The sequence below is a fragment of the Camellia sinensis genome, chromosome 4 (genome assembly GCF_055761805.1).
Source record: "Camellia sinensis isolate YWXY chromosome 4, ASM5576180v1, whole genome shotgun sequence".
NCBI lineage: Eukaryota > Viridiplantae > Streptophyta > Magnoliopsida > Ericales > Theaceae > Camellia > Camellia sinensis.
In genome coordinates this window covers 210007897-210029943 of record NC_138964.1, presented here as the reverse complement: position 1 = coordinate 210029943, position 22047 = coordinate 210007897, and the positions used below count along the sequence as shown (strand labels likewise).

The following is a 22047-nucleotide window of genomic DNA, read 5'->3' as shown; positions in this document are numbered from 1 at the left end:
TTGGTCATTGGGGTCTGAAGGTGGTGCTATCGTCCGATTGTCGATGAGATTTTGGACCTCATGACGAAGGCGATAGCAACGGTCGGTGCCATGACCGCGTTGCTGATGGTACATATAGTACTTGACGGGGTTATGTCTGGCTGGGAGTGGGTCGGGAAGAGGTTGAGGATCGAGGGGTTTGACATGCCCTTTTTCCATCAGGAGTTTTAGTGCGCTAGTCAGGCTCATATAGAGGGGAGTGAAAGTTCTGCCCTGAGCTTGGACTGGGCTGGCTGGTCGTAGGCTTGGTTTGGTAAAAAGGCTGACTATGACGACTGTATTGATTTCAGTGGGTTCGGGAATAGTGCTACTTCTGGCATTGGTACTCCCTGCAATCGCCCTCCTTGTCGGTTCACTTGTTCTGGGAATGATCCCGCTGTTGAACGCATTCTCGACCTGAATCCCCAGTTCATGCAAACTTTTGAAAGTGAATAGCGGAGCCACTATCAACTTTTGCAACATATCATGCTCAAGGTTTCGCACCATCATCTGCACGTGATCCTTCTCAGAAGGGCGACGATCTGTCATTTGTGCTGCCTTTGCCCTCCACCTTGCAACAAATTCCACAAAAGGCTCTGTTGGGTTCTGGCGGGTTGTTTCAAGCTCTTGCACGGTCATTTCAACCTGGGTATTGTAAGAATACTGATCAACAAAGGCCTCAGCCAGTTCTTCCCAGTTTTGCTTCACTGTATCCTCCAACTTAGCGTACCAAGTGGCTGCTACACCCGACAGGGTTCTCCCATACAGAGAGAGTTTCTGTGGCTTAGTCAGACCCATCGACTTTAGGACATCCACGAAACGTCGGATATGTACCATTGGGTCCCCGGACCCGTCGAAACGGTCAATATATGGCATTTTGAATCTGTCCGGGAGCCGTACGGCAGACTCGGTGTACCCATCCTCAATGTCGATAATGGAGTTAAGGCCCTGTGCCTTTTTGAACTGCTTCTCAAGGTTCGCAATTTTCACTGCGGTCAGATCGAGGTCATTAGCATCAAGGGGATAAAGTCTCTCATTAGGCTGCACCAGGGGTTTGAAAACTCGGGCTTGAGCTAACCCTTCTCGAGGATCTGGACCCTGCAAATCTTCAGCTGGCGGAAGTGGGTCAAGGTTCGGCTGGGGTCCCAAAGCTGGATGTGAAGCAGACGCCTCAGATGGGCGCTGCGTTTCAGTATTGGTCTCAGCCCGCATGGCAGTTCCCTGATTTAGCGCTGCTATCATGGCCACAAATTCTTCCGAACCCTGTGCCATCATGGTCTGCTGAGTCCGAACAAAGGTGATGTGACTGGTGACTGACGGATTAGATGAACCGATGAGCCCTGACCGGCTTTTCTTTACCTTGCCTCAGCGAAAGAACACTGGTTGCCCTTGAATTGAATTTCTGACCTAACAAAGTCTATTAGCACTAGTCCAATGTACCCGGGGGATATCGAAGCCTTCTGAAGCTATGGTTCCAGGACTACCTAGCAAAAGGGAAAACAGAGAGCATCACAACCTGTTTTCACGATAACCCATATAAGCAGAGCTAAATGATTGTGCCTCTACAGAATTCTGCCCGTAAACTGATACCCTCAGGTAAACTGAATCCCAAAATACTGAACTAGTGCCCGCAGGCCTGATGCCCAAACTTGCAAACTGATACATGCATTCCTGTAGAGACGCACTCTAAAAGCACATAACAGATAAGTGAGAGCCAAAACACCCCTATGTTGGGGTAGGGTTTTCCCTGTCCTATTTTGTCAAGAGCTAGGGCTTCACTACGCACACAGCGGTTTCAAACAACCTGTAAACGGGTAAGCAACCTGTCCTAGTTTGGAATGGTCACTACGGATTCCGAATATGCACTAGGTCGAATGGTCAAAAAGGGTGCCCCGGTAAAATCGGGGTTTGTGTTCCCATACTGGCAGAGCCCACAACCGGTCAGCCTTATGGTCATGCCTTGACAAGACAAGCCTCCAGCAAACCGTTCAGGAATAGCAGATGGCAAACACGGTGTCCTAGGCGCACCAATGCACATGCAATGCAAAGAAACACATAAGTGTAGTAAAAAACAGATATCATGAGTTCGAGTAAAGTTCTCTAAATCTCCAGCGGAGTCGCCAGAAACTGTAGACGTCCCCGAACACCCCGGGAGGAACGAGCTCCCGTTCTATTCATTTGGGGTCACTACAGTTCAGGACTCAAATGTCACGGTTCTTAATCTGAACCAAAGAGTCCAAATTTGGCAAATCGTTTTGAGAAAACAAATTTTTAGAAAAGAAGTGACAAACATGGACTGTTTTGCCAAATACAGAGTCGCCACCTAAATGTTTTATTTTGGAGAAATTTGGGAAACCCTGACTCGTTTGCCTAAGGCCACGTGTCCGTCATCACCAAAGTTGCCTCGGCTCGGGAACTTGGGTACGATTGGGGAAGGTCACTTCGTGAGCACCCCCGCTCGTCCGATCAAAGATCGGCCTCTACTAACCATGATATCTAGTTTTGAAAACTTTATGCGTTCTTATTCCGGTTATTAGCCTAGATTACTATGTGATGCGCACAGCATACAAGTATAGACTGGATCGCCTGAATTGGAACAAAACATTTCCTGTTTGTTTTTTTGGAAGATGGTTTGCTACTCGCAAGTAGGCTTAAAAAGCAAATTTTGCCACCCTCAGGTGGGCTTAAGAAAGAGATGGTTTTGCCACTATCTACTGGGCTTAAAACTCACAGTTGATGATTTGTTCCAATCCAAATAACCCAACCTTCACCCACAGGCATTCAAGCAGTTATATCACATAAGCAAATTGCCTCATGGTAAGCATGCTATTCATGGCAGTCACTCATACGCATGCAAGGATGCTAAAGCATAAAACTCACTGAGTACTCCAAGCCAAAACAGAAGCTAATTAGAAATCCATGTATGATCCTAAATATCACTACAAAAAATTAGTCTTTTAGAAACTAATATTTAAGGACTAATTAAATTTAGTCCCTAAAAATAATCTTTTAGAGACAAAGCTAAACTTGTGATAATTTACTCATAAAACTATCAAAATGACTCACCTGATGCAACTAATATGATAATTTACGCTGTGTAACTTTTTGAGACCAATAATTTTGGTGGTCAACACATATTATTGGCATTTTTTAGGGACCAAATAATGAAAAATTACAAAACCTCACCTGATGCAAATACACACTGAAAACCGTACCCAGGCTTCACGATGTGCAAAAACTTCTCTCTCTATTTGTCAAGCTCCATCGCAAGCTTCATTGTAGGTCTTCGCTCTGTCCATCTCGAGCTCCATTGCAGATCAGTTTGAGATCTACAATCTTCAGTAGATCTACGTTGTTCTTCACATTTTCTGTAGATTTGGTGCGTCTCTCTCTCTCTCTCTATATATATATATATATATATCTCTGCCTATACATATACATATGTATATATATATATATATATTGTAGATCTATGAAGAACACAATAAGTAGTTCACATTTTTGTTCGATTGGCCTGCACATTGTCATGGATGCAGTTTTTCTATAGGTTGATTCTTCACATTCTTCTTCATTTTTTGCAGATTTCTGCTACTTTGAAGACATCGATTGGTTAATTCACTCTCTATCAAGGTATTTCTCGATCCTTCAAGTAGTATTGAGTTTTTAATACAGAGTGTAGCCAAAAATTAGTTTTAATGTCGAATTAATAAAATTCATTTAACTCATTCTGTTTGATTTTTGTTTATTTCATCATTTTGATGTGAATTTTAATTTTAGGTATTTCTCAATCCTCTTGATGTGAAATTTTAATTTAACTCAGGTTTGTTAAAAGAACTAGGCCATATATGTTCCCGGTTCTGTGTTAGCTGGAACATCTTCGGGGAGAGGTGAAGATCCTTGACAAGGATCTGATTTCCCCAAATAAATAAATAAATAAAAGTAATGCCAAACTCTAATATAACATGAAATATCATTGAAGCTTAAAAATTACTCAAGTTGTATTTCTAGTCAGTGTGGAGAGAGCACAATCGTCTTGAAAATTACTAGTGATTTCACATTTTCAACTTTGCTTTGAACTAGAAAAGATCTTTATTTTTGTGATTCTGAACTTGGTACATATAATTGAATAGGAGCATTGTTGGAATTTCCTCAATCTGCCTTTCATGGACTTTTCTCATCCTTGTGTGGAATTTTGATTAATCATTCCAAGGACAAAATGGGGTCTACCTCCAATAATGTGAGAAATGTTTTGAAATTAACAAAGTAATGACATTATAATCTAGTTGAAATGAAGGGACTGATAGGAGAAAAGTTCACAGTGATCACAAAAGTAGCAAAAATAAGCACAACCGTAGTGACAAAGAAGAACAATAACGAAAATGTACGGAGATTAAGAGCCAATGAACATGAATTTAGAAATAAAAAAGAGAGATTGAAAAGAATATAACAACATATACAATAAATTACAATGTAAAGTACACGTAAAGCTTATATGATTTCAAGCCTAGAAAGTACAGGTTTCAAACCTTGGTTCATGTGTGAACCAAAGTTCCAAAATGGAAGTGACTTGTAGGGAATGGAAAGCAGAAAAGAAAAGAGAAGTATGGTAAAAAAATTTCAAGATTTGGCAGATAATTTGGAATCAAACATAAAGGCCGTATGAAAACTTACTGATAGACTTTGATAAAGTAACATGAAACACTAAGAGAGTTGGATAGTTAGTCTTTCATTTTCTTATTTAATTTTATCCATAGGGCTTGTTTGGTTTATTTTTCAGAAAAAGTTTTGGGAAAAATTCTCTACAAACAAATTTTTAAGAGTAATCAAACAAAACAAATTTTTTCAAAAAAAATCTCAAAATTTTGTTTGGTTATATATTTTCCAAAATCACTCTCTCTCTCATACACATCAAATCAATCACTTTTTTTTTTCTTTTCTATTTGTCGGTTTGTGTTGGTTTGGTTGTTATTTTTTTCTTTTATTTTATTTGTTGGGCTGTGTTTGGTTTTTTTGTTTGAAGGGTGGTTGGTTATATGTAGGGACGTGTCAAAAAATTAAATATTTTTTTAGCTTTTTTTTTATAATTTTTTTAGTTACTTTTTTTATTTATTTATTTTTTGGAAGGGTGGTTATGTTTTTTTTTTTTTTTTTTGGGTATTGTTTATGCAGAAAAAAATCAACCAACCAAAAATATTTAACAAAACACAGATTTTTATTAGTCAAAAATATAATACCATGGTATATATGAAAGTATTAAATAATGTTTAGAGAGGAAGAAACTTTTGTAGTTATGAGGTTTTTAAACCTAATTAATCAAAACACTCAGAATTCGTCTGAATCTCCTCCTGTTGCTTCTTATCCCTTAAAACTCCAGGCAATTCAATCAAAACACGCTTAGATTCAACATCTTCAATCCCAACTAGCCGAAATGGTATTGTCCGAGATCTTAAGCACGTTTTGCCCAGCACACCCAAATCACAGCTCCCAAAAGCGCTCTTGATCTTCTCCTTCAGCTTTATGTTATGTTTTTCTTTCTCTACTTGTTTCTAGTGTATGTATGCATGTTTGCAATTTATGTTTTGTTTTTCTTTCTTTACTTGTTGGATTTTACTGCCATAATCACCAGCCTCCTATAGAAAGCCATTTGGTATGCTATAGCCATTACACTTGAACTTAGCATTGCCAAACCTTTCTTCTCTTTATAGGGTTTGACCTTATTTGATTTATGACCTTATTTAACTTAACATTGCGATTATTTATTTATTTATTTTTAAAGTGAGGATATGATTGTTATCAATGTTATTATGTGTCCTGATGTTTTGCTTTTGCTTTTGTTTTTGCTTTTGTTTTATGTGGTGTGCCTTGGCAATACATCCCTGAATTTTTGTTTGTCAAAACATAGATATGAATCACATAGTCAAAAGTAGATATACATATTAGTGAAACGTCTTCAAGAATTTAGTTGTGTTCCTCATTTAAGACCACATATAGAAAGTAACAAGATATTGGAATTGAAGGATAATGTCTTTGTGTACTCTGTAATAGGGATTTCGGGATGGATAGGAGTTGGATGCAACTTCATAATAGAAGGTTACATCAATACATTGATGGGGTAAAAGAATTTATCATATTTGCTCGTGATCATATGAAATCAGGGACGAGTAAGATTTGGTGTCCGTGTAATAGATACAACAACCGTATCCAAAAAACCATAGATGAAGTTGAAATTCATTTGTTTGCATATGGGGTTGTCACAACTTACACTAGGTGAGTGTATCATAGGGAAGATTTTGAGTTGAATGATAGTGATCCCTCGGAAAATGAAAATGACGAATATTTCAATGATGTGACAGAGAAATCAAATTCTCCCAATACTGAGGTGCGAGAAATTGTCCATGACATACATAGTGGGCCATCCACATATGCTTATACTGGGGAAGCATCTAGTAGTCGTAATCTTGACTTGTCTGGTGCTCATGGTAGTAAAGGAAATACATTTGCAAGATTAATGAGGGATGCAGAACAAGAATTGTATCCGAATTGCCAGCGATATTCCAAATTATCATTCATTGTTAAGCTGCTACATATAAAGGTGCTCAATAAATGGAGCAACAAATCACTCACGATGATGCTAGAACTGTTGAAGGATGCACTTCCCATCGGTGAAACACTTCCATGCTCATACAATGAAGTTAAACAAATACTTCGAGATTTGGGCCTTGATTATCAAAAAATACATGTATGCAAGAACGATTGTGTACTTTTTTGGAGGGAGTATGAAAATGAAGATAAATGCCCTACTTGCATGGAGCCTAGATACAAATTTCATAAAGGTGAAGGTAAAGGTAAAAAGATCCCTCACAAGGTTTTGCGGTACTTTCCTTTAAAACCAAGGCTACAAAGGTTATTTATATCAAGGAAGACAGCTACTGATATGAGGTGGCACAAAGATAAACGCGTAGAGGAGAAAAATGTAATGCGCCATCCGGCGGACTCTGAAGCATGGAAAGACTTTGACAAAAAGCATGAGTCATTCGCCAAAGATCCTCGAAATGTTAGGCTCGGATTAGCAAGTGACGGCTTCAATCCATTTGGGAATATGAGTACCTCATATAGCATATGGCTAGTTTTTATTGTCCCGTACAATTTGCCACCCTGGAAATGCATGAAAGATCCATTTTTTATGATTCCTTTGCTTATTCCTGGGCGTAGAGCTCCTGGATTTGACGTTGATGTGTTTTTACGACCGCTAATAGATGAGCTAAATGAGTTATGGGAGGTAGGGGTAGAGACCTACGATGAATCAAGTGACTCTAATTTTCAATTGCGCGCGGCATTATTATGGACTATCAATGACTTTCCTGCGTATGGTAATTTATCCGGTTGGAGCACCAAAGGCAAATTGGCTTGTCCGTCATGCAATGAGAATGCATCTCACCAATACTTGCATCATTGTAGAAAAACTTGTTACATGGGACATCGTCGTTTTTTGCCTCATGATCATTTTTTGCGAACAAGCAAGTCATTCAATGGTGAGCCAGAGCTTAGGTTAGAACCTAAGTTGTTGTCAGGAGAGGAGGTCTTGGGTCAATTGGGGCATATAGACCCATCATTATTTGGGAAAATAGATCACCGTGGAAAGAAGCGAAAACGTTCTCCTCAATATTTAAATTGGACAAGGAGGAGCATTTTCTTTGATTTACCTTATTGGAAAACCCTCAAAGTTCGTCACAACCTTGATGTTATGCACATTGAAAAAAAATGTATGTGATAGTGTTCTAGGAACATTGATGAACATTGATGGAAAAACCAAGGACACATACAAGGCTCGTCTTGATCTAATGGATATGGGTATAAGGCCTGAATTACATCCAAGGGAAGTACATGGCCAAACATTCCTACCTCCTGCTTGCTTCATGTTGTCTCCAACTGAAAAGAGGAACTTTTGTGAATTCTTGAGTTCAATTAAATTGCCAGATGGCTATGCATCAAACATATCACATTGTGTGAACACTAGTGACTGTCAAATTACGGGGTTGAAAAGCCATGATTGCCATGTTATCTTGCAAAGATTGCTTCCTATTGCTCTACGTGGGTGTTTGAAAAAGGATGTGAGCAAGGCATTAATTGAGTTTAGCTTGTTCTTTAAGGAGTTATCGTCAAAGACATTGAGAGTTGATGTCTTAGAACAACTTGAGAAAGATATTGTTTTAATTTTGTGCAAGCTCGAGAAGATATTTCCACCATCTTTTTTTGATATTATGATTCATTTATCCATTCACTTATCGCGTGAAGCAATCCTTGCAGGACCGGTGCAATACCGGTGGATGTATGGATTTGAAAGGTACATGCATATTCTTAAGGGTTATGTGCGCAACAAAGCTCGTCCAGAAGGATCTATTGCTGAAGGTTACATTGACAATGAGGCTCTCACTTTTTGCTCTATGTACTTCCATGAAGGTGAGACAAGATTTAATAGACCTGAACGAAACTATGATGGGCCTATTGAGGCAGCACAAGATGGAAACTTGTTTGTATTTAGGCAAAAAGTTCGTGGATTAGGAGTTGCAATTAATGATGTGTTGAATTTAGCGGATTTGAAAAAAGTTCGATGGTACGTGTTGAATAATTGTGATGAAGTTCGACCATATATGCTGTAAGTAAGCTACCATATGATTATATTCACTAGAATATTTTACTTTTTGAATTATATTATTTTCACAACCATTTGTGTCGAATAATGTTGTTATAATTTATAGGCAATACATGGATGAACTTGAAGGACAAGGTTTGACAAATATGCAAGAGAGGCTAGAATCAGAGTTCCATACATGGCTTCTAAAATACGTAAGAGTTATAATTTTTGAACATTATTTGTGTATTGAAATAATGAATTTAAGTGTATGCTAATGCATTTCATATTAACAATGGAATTAGGTCACAAAGCTGCAAGTTGAAGGAACAATGGATGCTTCCAATCAACTTATGAACTTAGCTCGAGGTCCTAATTACCGAGTGACACGCTACAATGGTTGTATCATCAACGGGATTCGGTTTCGCACTCAAGATTGTGACATGTACCGAAAAACTCAAAATAGTGGCGTGGTTGTGAAGGGAGATCATAAAGGGAAACCTATTGATTTTTATGGTGTTATTAGAGAGATAATTGAGTTGCAATATCTAGGTGGGAATAGTGTGTTTCTTTTTAAGTGTAATTGGTGGGATGTTGGTAACGAAAAAATTGGAATAAAAGTTGATGAGTTTAACTACATTAGTGTAAATGTTACGAAGACTTGGTACAAAGATGAACCATTTGTGTTAGCATGCCAAGCGGAACAAGTGTTTTATTTGAAAGATACGAAGTGGGGCAATAATTATCGAGTTGTACAAAGAGTATTACCACGGGCTATTTATGACATCTTAGTGAAAGAGGATGAAGAGGAAGCGGAAGAGGAAGACAAAGACAAAGATGAACCATACCAACAATTTGAGTCGTATGGACTTGGGGATGTGGTGCAGATTGATGATCAACCCATAGAATTATGCAAAGAAGACATGGAAATGATATGTGTTGACATTACTGGCGAATTTCACGAGGAGGAACTTGAAGTTGATGATGAAGTGCTCATTAATGATAATTATGCGGATGATGATGACACTAACATGGATGATCAAGTTGATGATGATACGATTGATGATGATAGTGATCCGGAAGATGAAATTGATGAAGATTATATCTATCGATGAATATTTTGTCTTGTTTCCAAATGATTTCCATTTTAACATCATGTAAGATTTATAATTGCTATTGCTTATTTCCATTTCAAGTTTTCTTGTCAAAAAAAGTGTGCTTTGTTTTGTTGCTTATTTCATTTTAATACTTTGTCTTGTTTCCAACGTTATCATATTTGTCCTTTAAGATGGAAAAGCTTGAGAAAAGATACTGTTTTGTTAAATTTTTTTTCTCTTATTTGTTTATTTATTTTTTAAAATCTTAGATGGTGGTCTACATAGTTCTATTTGTGAATTGGATTCTCTATGCTTGTTCATGAGTACCAAATCCATTTGCTCTTTGCGGCTGATAGCGTACTCCAAAAGTTTTTAGTTGTATTGGAAGAGTCTTTAACCAAGTTCTATGTTTATGAATCATTTGAAGCTTTTATGGTTCAATAATTGTTATGATGTATGATCATTTGACTATCAGCAATGAAATGGGCTTTACATTTTTTTTATCATCTATTCAGCCTTTAATGTAATGTTATCCTTTTTCAAAACAATTTGACTAATTTTCTTGCGGATTTTAGAGGTCTTGCGGATTTTAGGATGGGCATCAATCCTGGACCCCCCATCATGAGTAGAGAGGAATTTGAAACTCGGAAAGCTGATCTATGGAGGAAGCGTGCAACGGAATCTGTTGCTGCAAAGGTACTATCAATAAAGGCCAATTGAAAGACGTACTTGTAGCCAACAACAGTTGATGACCTAAGAAAATAAATGGATCTGTTGTTGTTTTCAGCATTTCAGAATTCATATGAATTGTAATGGCATTGTATGTATTATTTGTTGTTGTTTTGTTATTTATTATCCTCACTTGGCTTTTGTTGTTTTTCATGTGATATGTTCAGGCACTTGCACCTGCAGCTACTGCAGAAAAGGTCCTCAAGAAGACAAATGCAAAAGCGAGTGTACAGAAGGGAAAAATTCTTGAAGTAGTGAAGGAAGTGCCACTGGATCCTATGGCAGAAAAACTAGCAGCTACATCTTTTGCATCCACATCTATTCAGTCAATTCCTTCATTTACGTCAAAGTTTATGCCCCCAACAACATCTGCATCAACATCTGCAGCTGCATCAGCATCGATATCTATGCATGAAGTTACATCACAAGCCTCATACTTGGATACTTCTAGCACGGATTGTTGTATTGCTGGTAGGTTTGTAAATATTTTAGTTTTATATTCTTTTTCGGTTGGTTGTTTATTCTTTTCATCCAATGCATATGTTGGACATTGATGTGTTTTTTCTATATGTTGTTTTTAATAGATACAACAGAGCGTAAGAAAGGACGTGGGAAGTCACGAAGCCTTGCATTACTCAAGATAAAAAGTCAAGGGAAGCGATTGGATGTTGAAATTTGTAGGATTACTGGGAATCCATTGGGACCATGGTCTGATAAATTCACCACCGAGTTGGGGATCGTCACTAGGCAATTTGCCCCACAAAATGTGCCGAAGTGGAGTTTTATTAGCCCTGAGGATAAAGAAACGCTAATTGCATACCTTCGAGTAAGATAGTTTTTTTTTTTTAGTCTAGTTAATATTCCCTTTTAGTTTATGAATTATGTTGCTTAATGTTTTGAAGTGTTTAATTTTATTGGTATGGCAGGAAGGTTTCATTTTTAGTAATAAACCTTACGCTATTGCTTCTATCCTTGGAATGATGAAACTCCGGTACAAGACCTACCGCTTTAATCTACGCCAACATTTTAGAAGTTTCCCTATGATGGAATCAGCCCTTGCAAACCCACATGAAGATATCAAAAAAGAGGTGTGGCGATACCTGTGTCAATTATGGAATGATAAGACGTACCAGGTAATTGTTGAACACACTTGTAATGCACTTGCACACACTTGTGGTGAGGCTGCAGCTCTTGTGTAGGCTGCTTGTACTGGGCTGCTGATGATGCTACAGCTGCTGCTGTGGCGGAGGCTGCTGCTATGCATGTAGCTGCTGCTGTTACTAAGCATTTGGGCACATGGACTCGATTTCTTCTGAATATATTTTTACACTTCATGCAGGAGAAATGTCAGAAAAACAAGGAAAATCAGTTTGAGCTTAAAGTCCTCCATACAGCTGGCTCAAAGGCATTTAGAAAGGTGCAATATGATGAGGTAAACAACTGACCTTTAAATCATAGGGTCTACATGGCACTTTTTTTTATTTCTTTTATTTGGTGATGTGTGTACTCCATAGGATACTAACTATAAAGGTTTTGACAGCGAGACAAGGATGGAAAGGAGCTTGGACTTGTTGATTTGTATCACAAGACACACTTTAGTCAGAAAAGGCAAGCATGGGTCCATAATGAAGCTGAAATTAGACATGTGAGAATTTTCTAATGTTAAATATAAGTGTTTTCCTGTTAATGATTACTTGTCTAAGGCTCATGTGTTGTGAATCTTTAGCACTAAAAACGAACAATGTAAATGATTATGAATGTAAATGATTAGGACTAGATCACCTGTTTTTAAGTTTGGAAATATTGGAGTGAAAGTTTATGAGACAAAATGGTATGATTTGAATATTTGCAGCATTGTTGTTGCAAGGCTAAGGTTTGGTAGGAGCTTTAACTGTATAGGCACTGACCTAATAATCCATCTTGGTCCAACTTGGTCTTGAGACCATAAACTATGTCATGCTTGATCTAGTGAATATTTGCAGTCATAATCTGTTCCTTGTTCTTGTCCAAAACAATTGCATTGAAGAATAACATAATCCCTTCCCATATGTTAGTTTAACCATACTTTGTTTTTGTTTTTGTTTTTTTTTTCTTTTTCTTTCGTTTCTTTTTTGTACAAACTATATATTTTCTTATCTTTTGGGATGACAAAGGGAGTTGACAAGATTTGAAACCTCACTAGTGACTGTTTCAATTACTCGCACTTGTGTTCAGATTATATTTTATATTGCTTTATTACAGAACTGGCTTCAGCAGAAAGAAGATTGCAACAGAGTTCTTAAATGTTTGTTAAGATCCTTGAGATCAAACACAACAAAAACTGATTTCTCCACCTCATTGGCCAGCATTTCTTATGGTTAAATCAGACACTATTAATTCCTAAGCATTTCTTATGGTTAAATCAGACACTATTAATGTTTGCTAAGCATGAATAATAAAACTTATGATTGATATGCTTCTGTAGGTTGTCTGGTACCTAGAAACAAGGATGGCATGGCATCTAAAAACGCATGTTTGAAGAGAATATTAGACTTGTTAATACTTTAAAGTTAGAAAATTCAGCTTTTGGGAAATGGTACTTTACAGTTAGAAAATTCAGTTAGAATATTAGACCTGCTACTAGATTATGGTGCTTTCTCTACCAGTTATTATGTTCTCTCTAGGATAAGTAAATAGGAAAATCAATGTCTTCAGTTGCTCTGTTACAATGTAGATATAAAATGACTGTATTTAATTTCATGAGCAATTGTAGAAAAAACTTAAAGAGCGGGAGAATGAAGCTATAGAAGATGGATCTGGCCCACTATCTGATGAGCAGCTTTCCATTGAGGTGTTTGGGTGTAAGTCTGGCTACATAAGTGGTTTAGGACGTGGTCCTAAACCTAGTACAACAGCATCTGGTCGACGTACTCGTGCTGCTCTTGAGATAGAAAATGAGGAAACTATAAGGGAGCTTGAAGAGCAACGGAGAATCAATGAGGAACTGAATGCAAGAGTGCACAACTTGGAGTCTAATAGCGTGGAGGTCAATGCCAAGCTTGATTTGGTGTTGCAACAGATTAGTCGGGGAGGTTTTACCTCTGATTTACCATCATAGTGAGTACCTTTTGCTCTAGATAGATCTGTCATAGTTATAAATTTAGTGTGTTTGTTATTTAGAACATTTGATTATGTCTGCCAAATTTTAAATCATGATAATTATTGTTGTCTCTATTTTAACGAGAAATGGTCCAAAGGGAGGAGTTCAACCAGTGCAAAATTTTCTTCCAAAAACACCCTTCTTTCAAATGTTGTTCTTAGTATCCAAGCTGATATTCATGGGTATATCGGTAACTTCGTAACTCTTTTACATTTAGGTAGTAGAGTTTGAATTCTTCTTCCAACACTAATCTAGATTTTTCAAATATTATAGTAGATTACTATCCCTGGTTTTGAAATAACCAAGTTACAAATCACAAGAGAAACAATGTTCAACTACAATCTTTCTCGGTCTTTCCTTTTGGGTTATTGGAATAAATTGAGTAGAAAGAAGACTCACTATGCAATTCGAATTTAAGAAGATTTCCTTTCTTTGGTTTGAAATATGATGGGACAGGGTATAGTCTGGTTGTAAAGAAAGAAACCCGCTAGAGTTGGGGATTATCATATTCTTAATGGATTTCTTATTATTATAAACTTGAAATTATTTGATGACATTAATGAATTTTAGCAAGTGTCTAATTGAAAGAATTCATGGCAGACACATTGCAAGTGCTTAACACTTTTTAATTGTTTTTTTAATTTTTAAATCATTTTTTTAGGGGGGGTCCAAAAATGAAATTAGAACAGCCCACAGCCTTGAAATGAAAACTAGCATCCCTCAGTTTAATTTATATAAATCTGTAAACATACATATAATCCCATATTTTGTTATCATCATACAGTAGCATAGTAACCACCCCCGCTTTGGGGCCATATGATTCTAGGTGACTCACTTTCTTGTTGTGTTGATTCTTATTATAGCTCACTAATACTTCAAGTACACTGAGATAACGTGTTTTTTCATTATTTGTAACTTATTTGATTATGAATGACTATTGATTATTTAATGAGGTTATTTGTGTTGATTCTTATTATTTGATTCTTTTTTTTGAATTTTGGGTTGCAGGGATGTCCAAAGGGTGTCACACCTAAGTACGGCTTGAAGCCTCTTGTGTCAAACCTGTCTGATATAAAGCCTGATATTGATGTTGAGAAAATGCTTTTTTAGATATTTTCTTTGTCGAAACTATTGTATTGTTGCTATTCTTCATTTGAACTGTTACTACTTTGATCTGAATTTGGAAACTTTTAGTTTTAATTTTTGTCAAATTTACTTTCTATATACTCATTATGGTTTGGGAATAAAGTGGGTTTGATATGTGGATGTCAAATTTTTTTTAATATGATTGGATGACATTTAATTTTGTGCATTTTAGCTATGAGATTAAATGATTACAAAATTTAACTTTGATTTTTAGCGACGAAAATGTGTTGTAGAGAAAGTTATATGTCTTTTAGCGACCAAATATCATAGTCATTAAAAGTGTCATTATTTTGTTTTTTGCGACCAAATTGGGACATTTTATGACGAAGTATTAGTGACCAAATGTTTAGTCTTGTAAAATCAAACATTTTGTGACATTATAAAATTGGTCATTAATTGTCATTTTTTGGGACATTTTCAAAAATTGGTCGCTAAAGACTTTTCTAGACGCACTTTTAGTGACTTTTTTAGTGACAAAATTAATTTTGTCACAAAAACCATTTAGAGACTAAAATAATAGTTTTAGGGACTAAAATAATTGGTCGCCAAAAGTCTTATATGTTGTAGTGTATGCTGGAATGCCTAATGCAACACATGCAAAAGTGCAACTATAGCAGGCTCGGCTATTCTAAACATGGTATATGAAATGCTACAGCTAACATGTATTCAACTTGGAATTGAAAATACAATGCAGTTAGTATGATGCGCCGAGCCCGGTGCATGCAAAACAGATGAATAAATGCAAACATGCTATCATACTGTATGCTAATTGAAACATGCCCTAATCTAACCATCATAAGCGGGTAAATAAAAGGGAGAAAGACGTGGGGTTGGAAGACATACATCACACACATGCAAACTTATTACAACATTGCCCTCGCGCAGAGGGTCCGAAAGAATAATATACAGTCCCAATAAATACAAAAATCCTAATTAATTTACAAATTAATCTAGGAAAGCTATAAACTGGCATGCAAGCCAGGGACTGCCTTGACTCCCATGAATGATGTATGTTTGGGTTGCCTTGCGCGGAAATCCACTGGGATGCCCCAATTAGCCTCTGTTTTGCAATGATTTCTTGGAAAGTACGCCAAGCCCCGAAAAACTGCTGATTCTTGATTTGCTGCAACAGAGAGCAGGAAAGGGGCATAGCAATGTATTTTCACAAATGTATGCATGCCTCGATCCTCGTGCCACCAATCACGCATCTCGATGCATGATGGCCGAGGAGTCGAATTGTGCAACTCAATATAGAATGAATGCACATGAAAACAAAACAAAACCTAGACTCCATCGTGGATAATCCGGAGTGTCGGCGACTGGGAATTGAGACACGTTCTGTCACTTGGAGTACGAAACGTACCTCGTTTCCCGTGCCTGGGCTAATTCCTATCCCAAACACAATGCAATATGCATGACATGCATGAATGCAACTAATATACAACCTAGCATGCACAATGCTATGAAATGGCATACACAATGCACGAGGTAACATGGCATACACAATGCGCTAACATACAACCTAGCATACACAATGCTATGAAATGAAATGGCATACATAATGCACGAGGTAACATGGCATACACAATGCGCTAACGTACAACCTAGCATACACAATGCTATGAAATGAAATGACATACACAATGCATAAATGGGCTTACACTAACATGAGTGGACCTCAGCCACACTCACATAAGAGGCCATGAGATGAAAATGAGACAACTCGGAATGCGTACACACATGCACGCAAACCGAGGACCGACCCTAAGGCACAAAATGCCACTCTATCGAGACATGGCAAGGAATGGAATATGGCATACAAGCATACAAATTTCAGAGGCAATAAGTGATGCAGAACAGCCCCGAAAGATGGCAAAATGACACCCAATGCATGAAATGAAACCGAAATGCAAAACTAGGCCTATGCATTGGCCTGTAGCTATACAAAACATGCATTATTTGAACATGGAATGTAAAGACAGAGTCAATACAGCCCAAAAATAAGCACATTTTCAGTTGTAAGCAAGGCCAAACAGTAAACACAAATAGGTCAAAACTAGCATGCAAAAATGGCCCTAAATGTGAGATAAAGAAGAAACTCACAGCTGCTGACCCCAAACAGATTAGGGCCCTTCAACAATGTTGAAGAGGGGCCCAAAATATGACCTTTTACAGTTTATGAAAAACCACAAAAACCAGCACAGGTATGGCTAAGCTCTCATGCAAGAAATGGGCCAAAAGAGGGGCAAAGAAGCAAGTGGTGGTTTCTGGCCTCAAACACAAAGGGGCCCTTCAACAATGTTGAATAGGGGTCAAAAATAATGCACTTTACAGTTGATGGCCGGACCCAAAACAGTATGCATGCAAGCCTAAGATACTATGCAAAATGAGGCCAAACGAGAGATATAACACAAAGTGTATAAAGGATGCCTCAAACCATGAAATACCCTTAATGAAACATGAAGAGGGGGTCAAAATAAGGTCATTTTCATTTTGGACCAGAGTCCAAAAACAGAATCAAAAGAGACTAATAAATCATGCAAAAATATGGCCAAAAAAGAGATATAAAGGCAAGTAGAAAATGGAAGTCACAAACAGTGATGAGCCCTTCAACAATGTTTAAGAAGGGCTCAAAATAATCCACTTTTCAGTTCATTACAGAGCTCAAAACAGTTAACTCGTAGGCCAAAAACACTACACAAGGAATGGGCATACAAGAGGGATAATGAAGCAAGTGCAACAAGGAGGCCTCAAACAGTGAGAGGCCCTTAAACAAACATGAAAAATGGCTCAAAATAAGCCTAGTTCCAGTTAGGGTCGGAGCCCAAAACAGCAAGCAAGTATGACTTATAAATGAATCAAGAAAAGGCTAGAAAAGGGAAAATGGAAGCTCACCCTTGAAGACTTGTCTTTGGCAGCTCCTTGGCTTGAGTTGCAGCACTCCTAGGCTCTAGCAAACAACTTCAAATGGCTGCAATGGAGGTTGGAGGTATGGTGCTAGGTGATGGTGTAGGAATGGGTGTAGGGACTTAAGGATTTGGAGCTTGGAAATATATAGAGAGAGAGATACAAGGCAAGAGGCTTGGGGGGGATTTTTGTAACCCTAAACCAGCAGCTGGAGCTGCTGATATATAGGCCAAATAGGGGGAAAAAGGGGGGGGAATGGAGGGAAAATGAGTCAAGTTTCCCTCCAAAAGTGCCAAACCCTCGGACATGGGTGAAGTGTAAAAAAAAATACATGGCTGGAATGCACTCACAGGGGCAAAAATGGCCAGCTAGTTTAAAAGGGGAAAAAAAGTCATCCACCAGGTAAGTGGCCGGCCGGCCAGAAAAAGGTGGCTGGCCGGCCAGGTCAAAAGGGAAAAGTGGCCGGCGACCCCCTAGGATGAAGCCCCAGAAGTTAGCTTTCCAATGGCGCAAACCTTGCATTAAAATTCCTCCTGTAGAAAACGTTATGCCCTTTTCCGGGAAGCCGCGCAGATTCGGTCCAATCGGACTTCAACCAACCACATCTCCCCCCCCCTCGGACTTGGACTTAGGGGATTCTTAAGTGCAAAATGAAGCCCCGAAAGTAAGCTTTCCAATGGTGGTGGCCTCATATCTTAATTCCTCTTGTGCAAAGAGTTACGCCCGTTTCGGTGAAGCCGCGCAGATTTTTCTCCTTTCCGGATTCATGCTGAACCACTTTTGACCAAAAAGAAGTTGGCTTTTCAGAAAAATTGCTGGCCTCCCACCCTCCTACAAGCTTTCTAACAATGAAAATAATGTCTCCACCAAAAATGAGCCCAAACCAATGCAGAATGAAGGTTCGGGGGCCGAAACGCGCAGCCCGAGGCCCCAAAAACTGACTGTTAGGCACCGGAAGTGGTGTTCGACCACGAAGTTGGTCTCTCGGACCACAGTGTCTCCCAAAAGGGAGTAAATAAGATGTATGCCAAAGACCGGAGCAAATGGAGATGGTTAAGCGGTCCCGAACCGAGGCACACGACCAACGGCTCCGAAAAATCAGAAAATGGACTTCAAACGGGCAAAATAGCCTACGACCACGAAACGTAGCCTACGGCCACTGAGGGAAGATCTACGAGACCTCTCCCTCCCTTCGGGAAGAAAAAATAGAGAAAATAGGGCCTGGTTCGAAAATCAAGGCAAAGCACAAAAGAGTCCGGAAGTCCGGAGGCAAGGCTCGCAGCTAAGACTCTGAAACTTCCGAACGAACACAATATGCAACATCACCAAGCGCTCAATCGGTGACGTCTAAGTCTTAAGGTCGGTCAAAAATGGGGTGTCTACAGTAATTAATTTCGATTTCCATCACCTTTATGGCCCTCAATTTACAACATTCCATTTCAAATTACTTCATTCCTTCCTAATTTCTAGGTTTTTCCAAAACTAGGTTCAAGTTTCAAAAATGGAGTTTGCCTTGCAATAATCCATGAAAACACTTCCATAAATTTGTAAACACTTTAGGAAATTCAAATACATAATTATTCTCAAGTCTCTTGCACAAATCGCATGATTCTTTCATAAATAGGTCTCAAATGTTCATGCATGCAAAGATTAGTTTCAAACTCACAACAATGGCTTTCAAAACATGAGATTAGACTTCAAAACTCTTTAAATCAAGGATACATGTAAGAGTAAACCTTGAAATTCAACATAGATTACATATTCATGCTCACAAATGGTGACACATATATATACATATACACATCTATATATATATACAAAACTTCCATATTTATCATCTTCAAGCTAGTTCATGCAATTACTCCCAAAATCCCTTTAATTCCATGGATTAGATGATACAAAATGCAAAGATAAATACATACCAAGAATTTAATTTTGGATTAGGAGATGAATCTACATAGCTCTCTTCTTCTTCCACCCAAGCTTCACTCTCTCTCTCTCTCTCTCTCTCTCTCTCTCTCTCTCTCTCTCTCTCACTACACTAAATTATACATACAAGTCTGGTTACTCAGTACATCCACCAGATTGCTCAGCACACCCACACCCACACAGATTTCTCTACACACACCCAGATTCTCAGCACACCCACCAAAAAATAATCTCCTACACTCAACATCATTAAATGTCCTAATACATACCACACTTAATTAAATCTTGAATTATAAATAGGATCCTTCTAATTTTATTTTATTTTATTTTATTCACTAATTAACTTGTCTAAGGCTTTAATTAATTTCTAATTTTTCTTTAAGTTAAATTAAATTATATTCACTCAAATTAAATTACTCCTCATCAAATTATGATCTCAATTACATTAAATTTAATTATATAAGTGTGAATTAGGCTCTAATTGCCAATCCAATAATTTAATTCTAGCATGTTAAAATTTACAAATCAGACAGGTTCATTTCTCATTTTAACCTATCTGTTCCCAATAACACAATTCAACAAATCACATAACAATCAATAACACTTAACAATGCATAATCACATAATTAAAATTAAGCACGTAATTAATATATAATTAATTTACTTTATTAAGGTGGTGTCACACACCAAGTAAAAGCAATCTCCTCTACCCTCCTTCAAATGCTAAAATTCCCCCATGGAAAATGGGTAACTACTATGTTCGGGAATTCATCTATACATCCTCCGCCAGAGGTAACTACGCCTGTGCCGGAAATTGTTCATGGCGAGGAGGATGTATTCCTCTCTGGATTTACCCTAGCTAAGGCCCAAGCAGTGCAAACCATCTTGGCAGCTGATGAAGGCTTGTAGGTCAGTGCCCAATCAATCTACTTCATGAACAAGCTTCAACATATGCAAAGAATGGGTTTGGGAAGAAGTGGCCAGAAGGGTGTTACTGCATTGGCCGATGTACTACATAATCCACATATCTTTGGTCTTGGCTATACGCCTACCAAAGAGGATTAGGTTAGGAAAGGAAAAAAGATGCCAGGAAGAGCCAAAGCTAAGCAGACTGGGAAGCACTATGAACTTGTACACAAAGCTATCTGGGGAACTCTGAATGGTCATTTTTTGTTTGGAGGGTGAAGACTCCTCATTCTGTGGTTTCCCCGAACCCTGGTTTAACTCTGAGAGGCAGCGGGTTCCTGGTTTTGAAATTTTCTTTGACTTGCGGCTGCAAGACAGTGATATAGAGGAAATGGCTGAACAAACTGCTGAAGCTGCATGGAGCACAGAAAGTGATTTCGACAGTAACGAGTTTGAAGTAGGAGCAGCACTGGCATGTCTCCTTTCGGATCCTCAAATCGACTCAGAGAGCTTGGGAGACAACCTGATCGTTTCCATGACCGAGGACCGACTAGGTGCGAACCCTTCTAGCAGCATCTTGGATACATCTGAAGCACTATCTTTTGTTTGGCAGCTGGAGGAGGGCTACCTATCTAGCAGTTCTGAGTCGAGTGATAAACCAGAATCTGATTCCACAGAGTCTGTGGAGTCAGAATCAGATTCCGGCTCTTTTGAGTCTAGGTTCAGTATTCCTGGGGTTCATAACCGGATGCCAAGGTTTTGTCCAAGTCGTCCTTTTCTTTTTCTTTTGAGTCGGTTGTAACCGAAGAACTAGATGAGCTAGACTTTGTGAATGAGAATGCCACTGCAAATTCTGAGTATTTCTCTGTGCCGCTTATTTATTACAATGATCATGATTTTTAAAATTTTGATAAAAATGATGAGGAAAGAATTCCTCTGGTTTTGAAATTTTTGATTAATCAAGTGGATGAGAGGTTTACAAAACCCCTTGCTGATGATATCATTGCTTTTAATGTGGGTACTGAGAAGGATCCGCGTCTGGTCCAGATCGGGTCCACGTTGTCTTCGGTGGAGCACGAGCGCTTGGTCACTTTATTAAAAGATTTCAAGATGTTTTCGCGTGGTCCTACAAAGACATGCCTGGAATCGATCCTGAGATTGTACAGTATCGAATCCCTCTCGACCCCGAGGCCCGACCCATCAAACAGAAGTTGTAGAGAATACGCCCGGATTGGGCTTTGAAAATTAAAGATGAGATCAACAAGCAGATAGACACAAGGTTCTTGCTAGTATCTGAGTATCCGATTTGGTTGGCCAACATCGTCCCAGTGTCGTAGAAAGATGGCAGAATTTGGGTGTGTGTGGACTTCAGAGATCTGAATAAGGCTAGTCCGAAGGATGACTTTCCCTTGCCGCACATCGATGAATTGGCGAACTTCATTGCGAGTCATGCATTGCTCTCCTTCATGGATGGATTTTTCGGGTATAACCAGTTTCTGATGGTGCTCGAGGACAGAGAAAGAACTGCTTTCATTACGTCGTGA

The 22047-nt window shown here is 38.4% G+C and overlaps 2 protein-coding genes and 1 long non-coding RNA gene across 3 annotated transcripts; all 3 read left to right on the top strand.

Moving 5' to 3' along the window:
- The first annotated feature begins 3162 nt into the window (after positions 1–3162).
- On the top strand, positions 3163–6200 carry LOC145789881 (uncharacterized). Its single transcript, XR_014328337.1, has 3 exons — positions 3163–3397; positions 3600–3648; positions 6064–6200. It is a non-coding gene; the product is annotated as an uncharacterized LOC145789881 (long non-coding RNA).
- A 33-nt stretch (positions 6201–6233) lies between these two features.
- LOC114292212 (uncharacterized) lies at positions 6234–7789 on the top strand. The gene is made up of 2 exons (XM_082924069.1): positions 6234–6285; positions 6372–7789. Exons 1-2 carry the CDS (start codon positions 6234–6236, stop codon positions 7787–7789), a joined length of 1470 nt encoding a protein of 489 aa, XP_082780195.1.
- A 2980-nt stretch (positions 7790–10769) lies between these two features.
- Positions 10770–14888, top strand: LOC114258589 (uncharacterized). Its single transcript, XM_082867446.1, has 7 exons — positions 10770–10947; positions 11061–11302; positions 11403–11609; positions 11816–11908; positions 12017–12121; positions 13229–13572; positions 14624–14888. Coding segments are annotated over exons 1-7 (1110 nt in total). The 5' UTR covers positions 10770–10829; the 3' UTR covers positions 14625–14888.
- Positions 14889–22047: the final 7159 nt, after the last annotated feature.

Coding starts and splice junctions, on each gene's coding strand:
- LOC114292212 (XM_082924069.1), top strand. CDS start 6,234: ATGAAGTTGAAATTCATTTGTTTGCATATGGGGTTGTCACAACTTACA. Junction 6,286..6,371: donor GTTGTCACAACTTACACTAG/GTGAGTGTATCA, acceptor ATGATGTGACAG/AGAAATCAAATTCTCCCAAT.
- LOC114258589 (XM_082867446.1), top strand. CDS start 10,830: ATGCCCCCAACAACATCTGCATCAACATCTGCAGCTGCATCAGCATCG. Junction 10,948..11,060: donor CACGGATTGTTGTATTGCTG/GTAGGTTTGTAA, acceptor TGTTTTTAATAG/ATACAACAGAGCGTAAGAAA. Junction 11,909..12,016: donor GAAAGGTGCAATATGATGAG/GTAAACAACTGA, acceptor AGGTTTTGACAG/CGAGACAAGGATGGAAAGGA.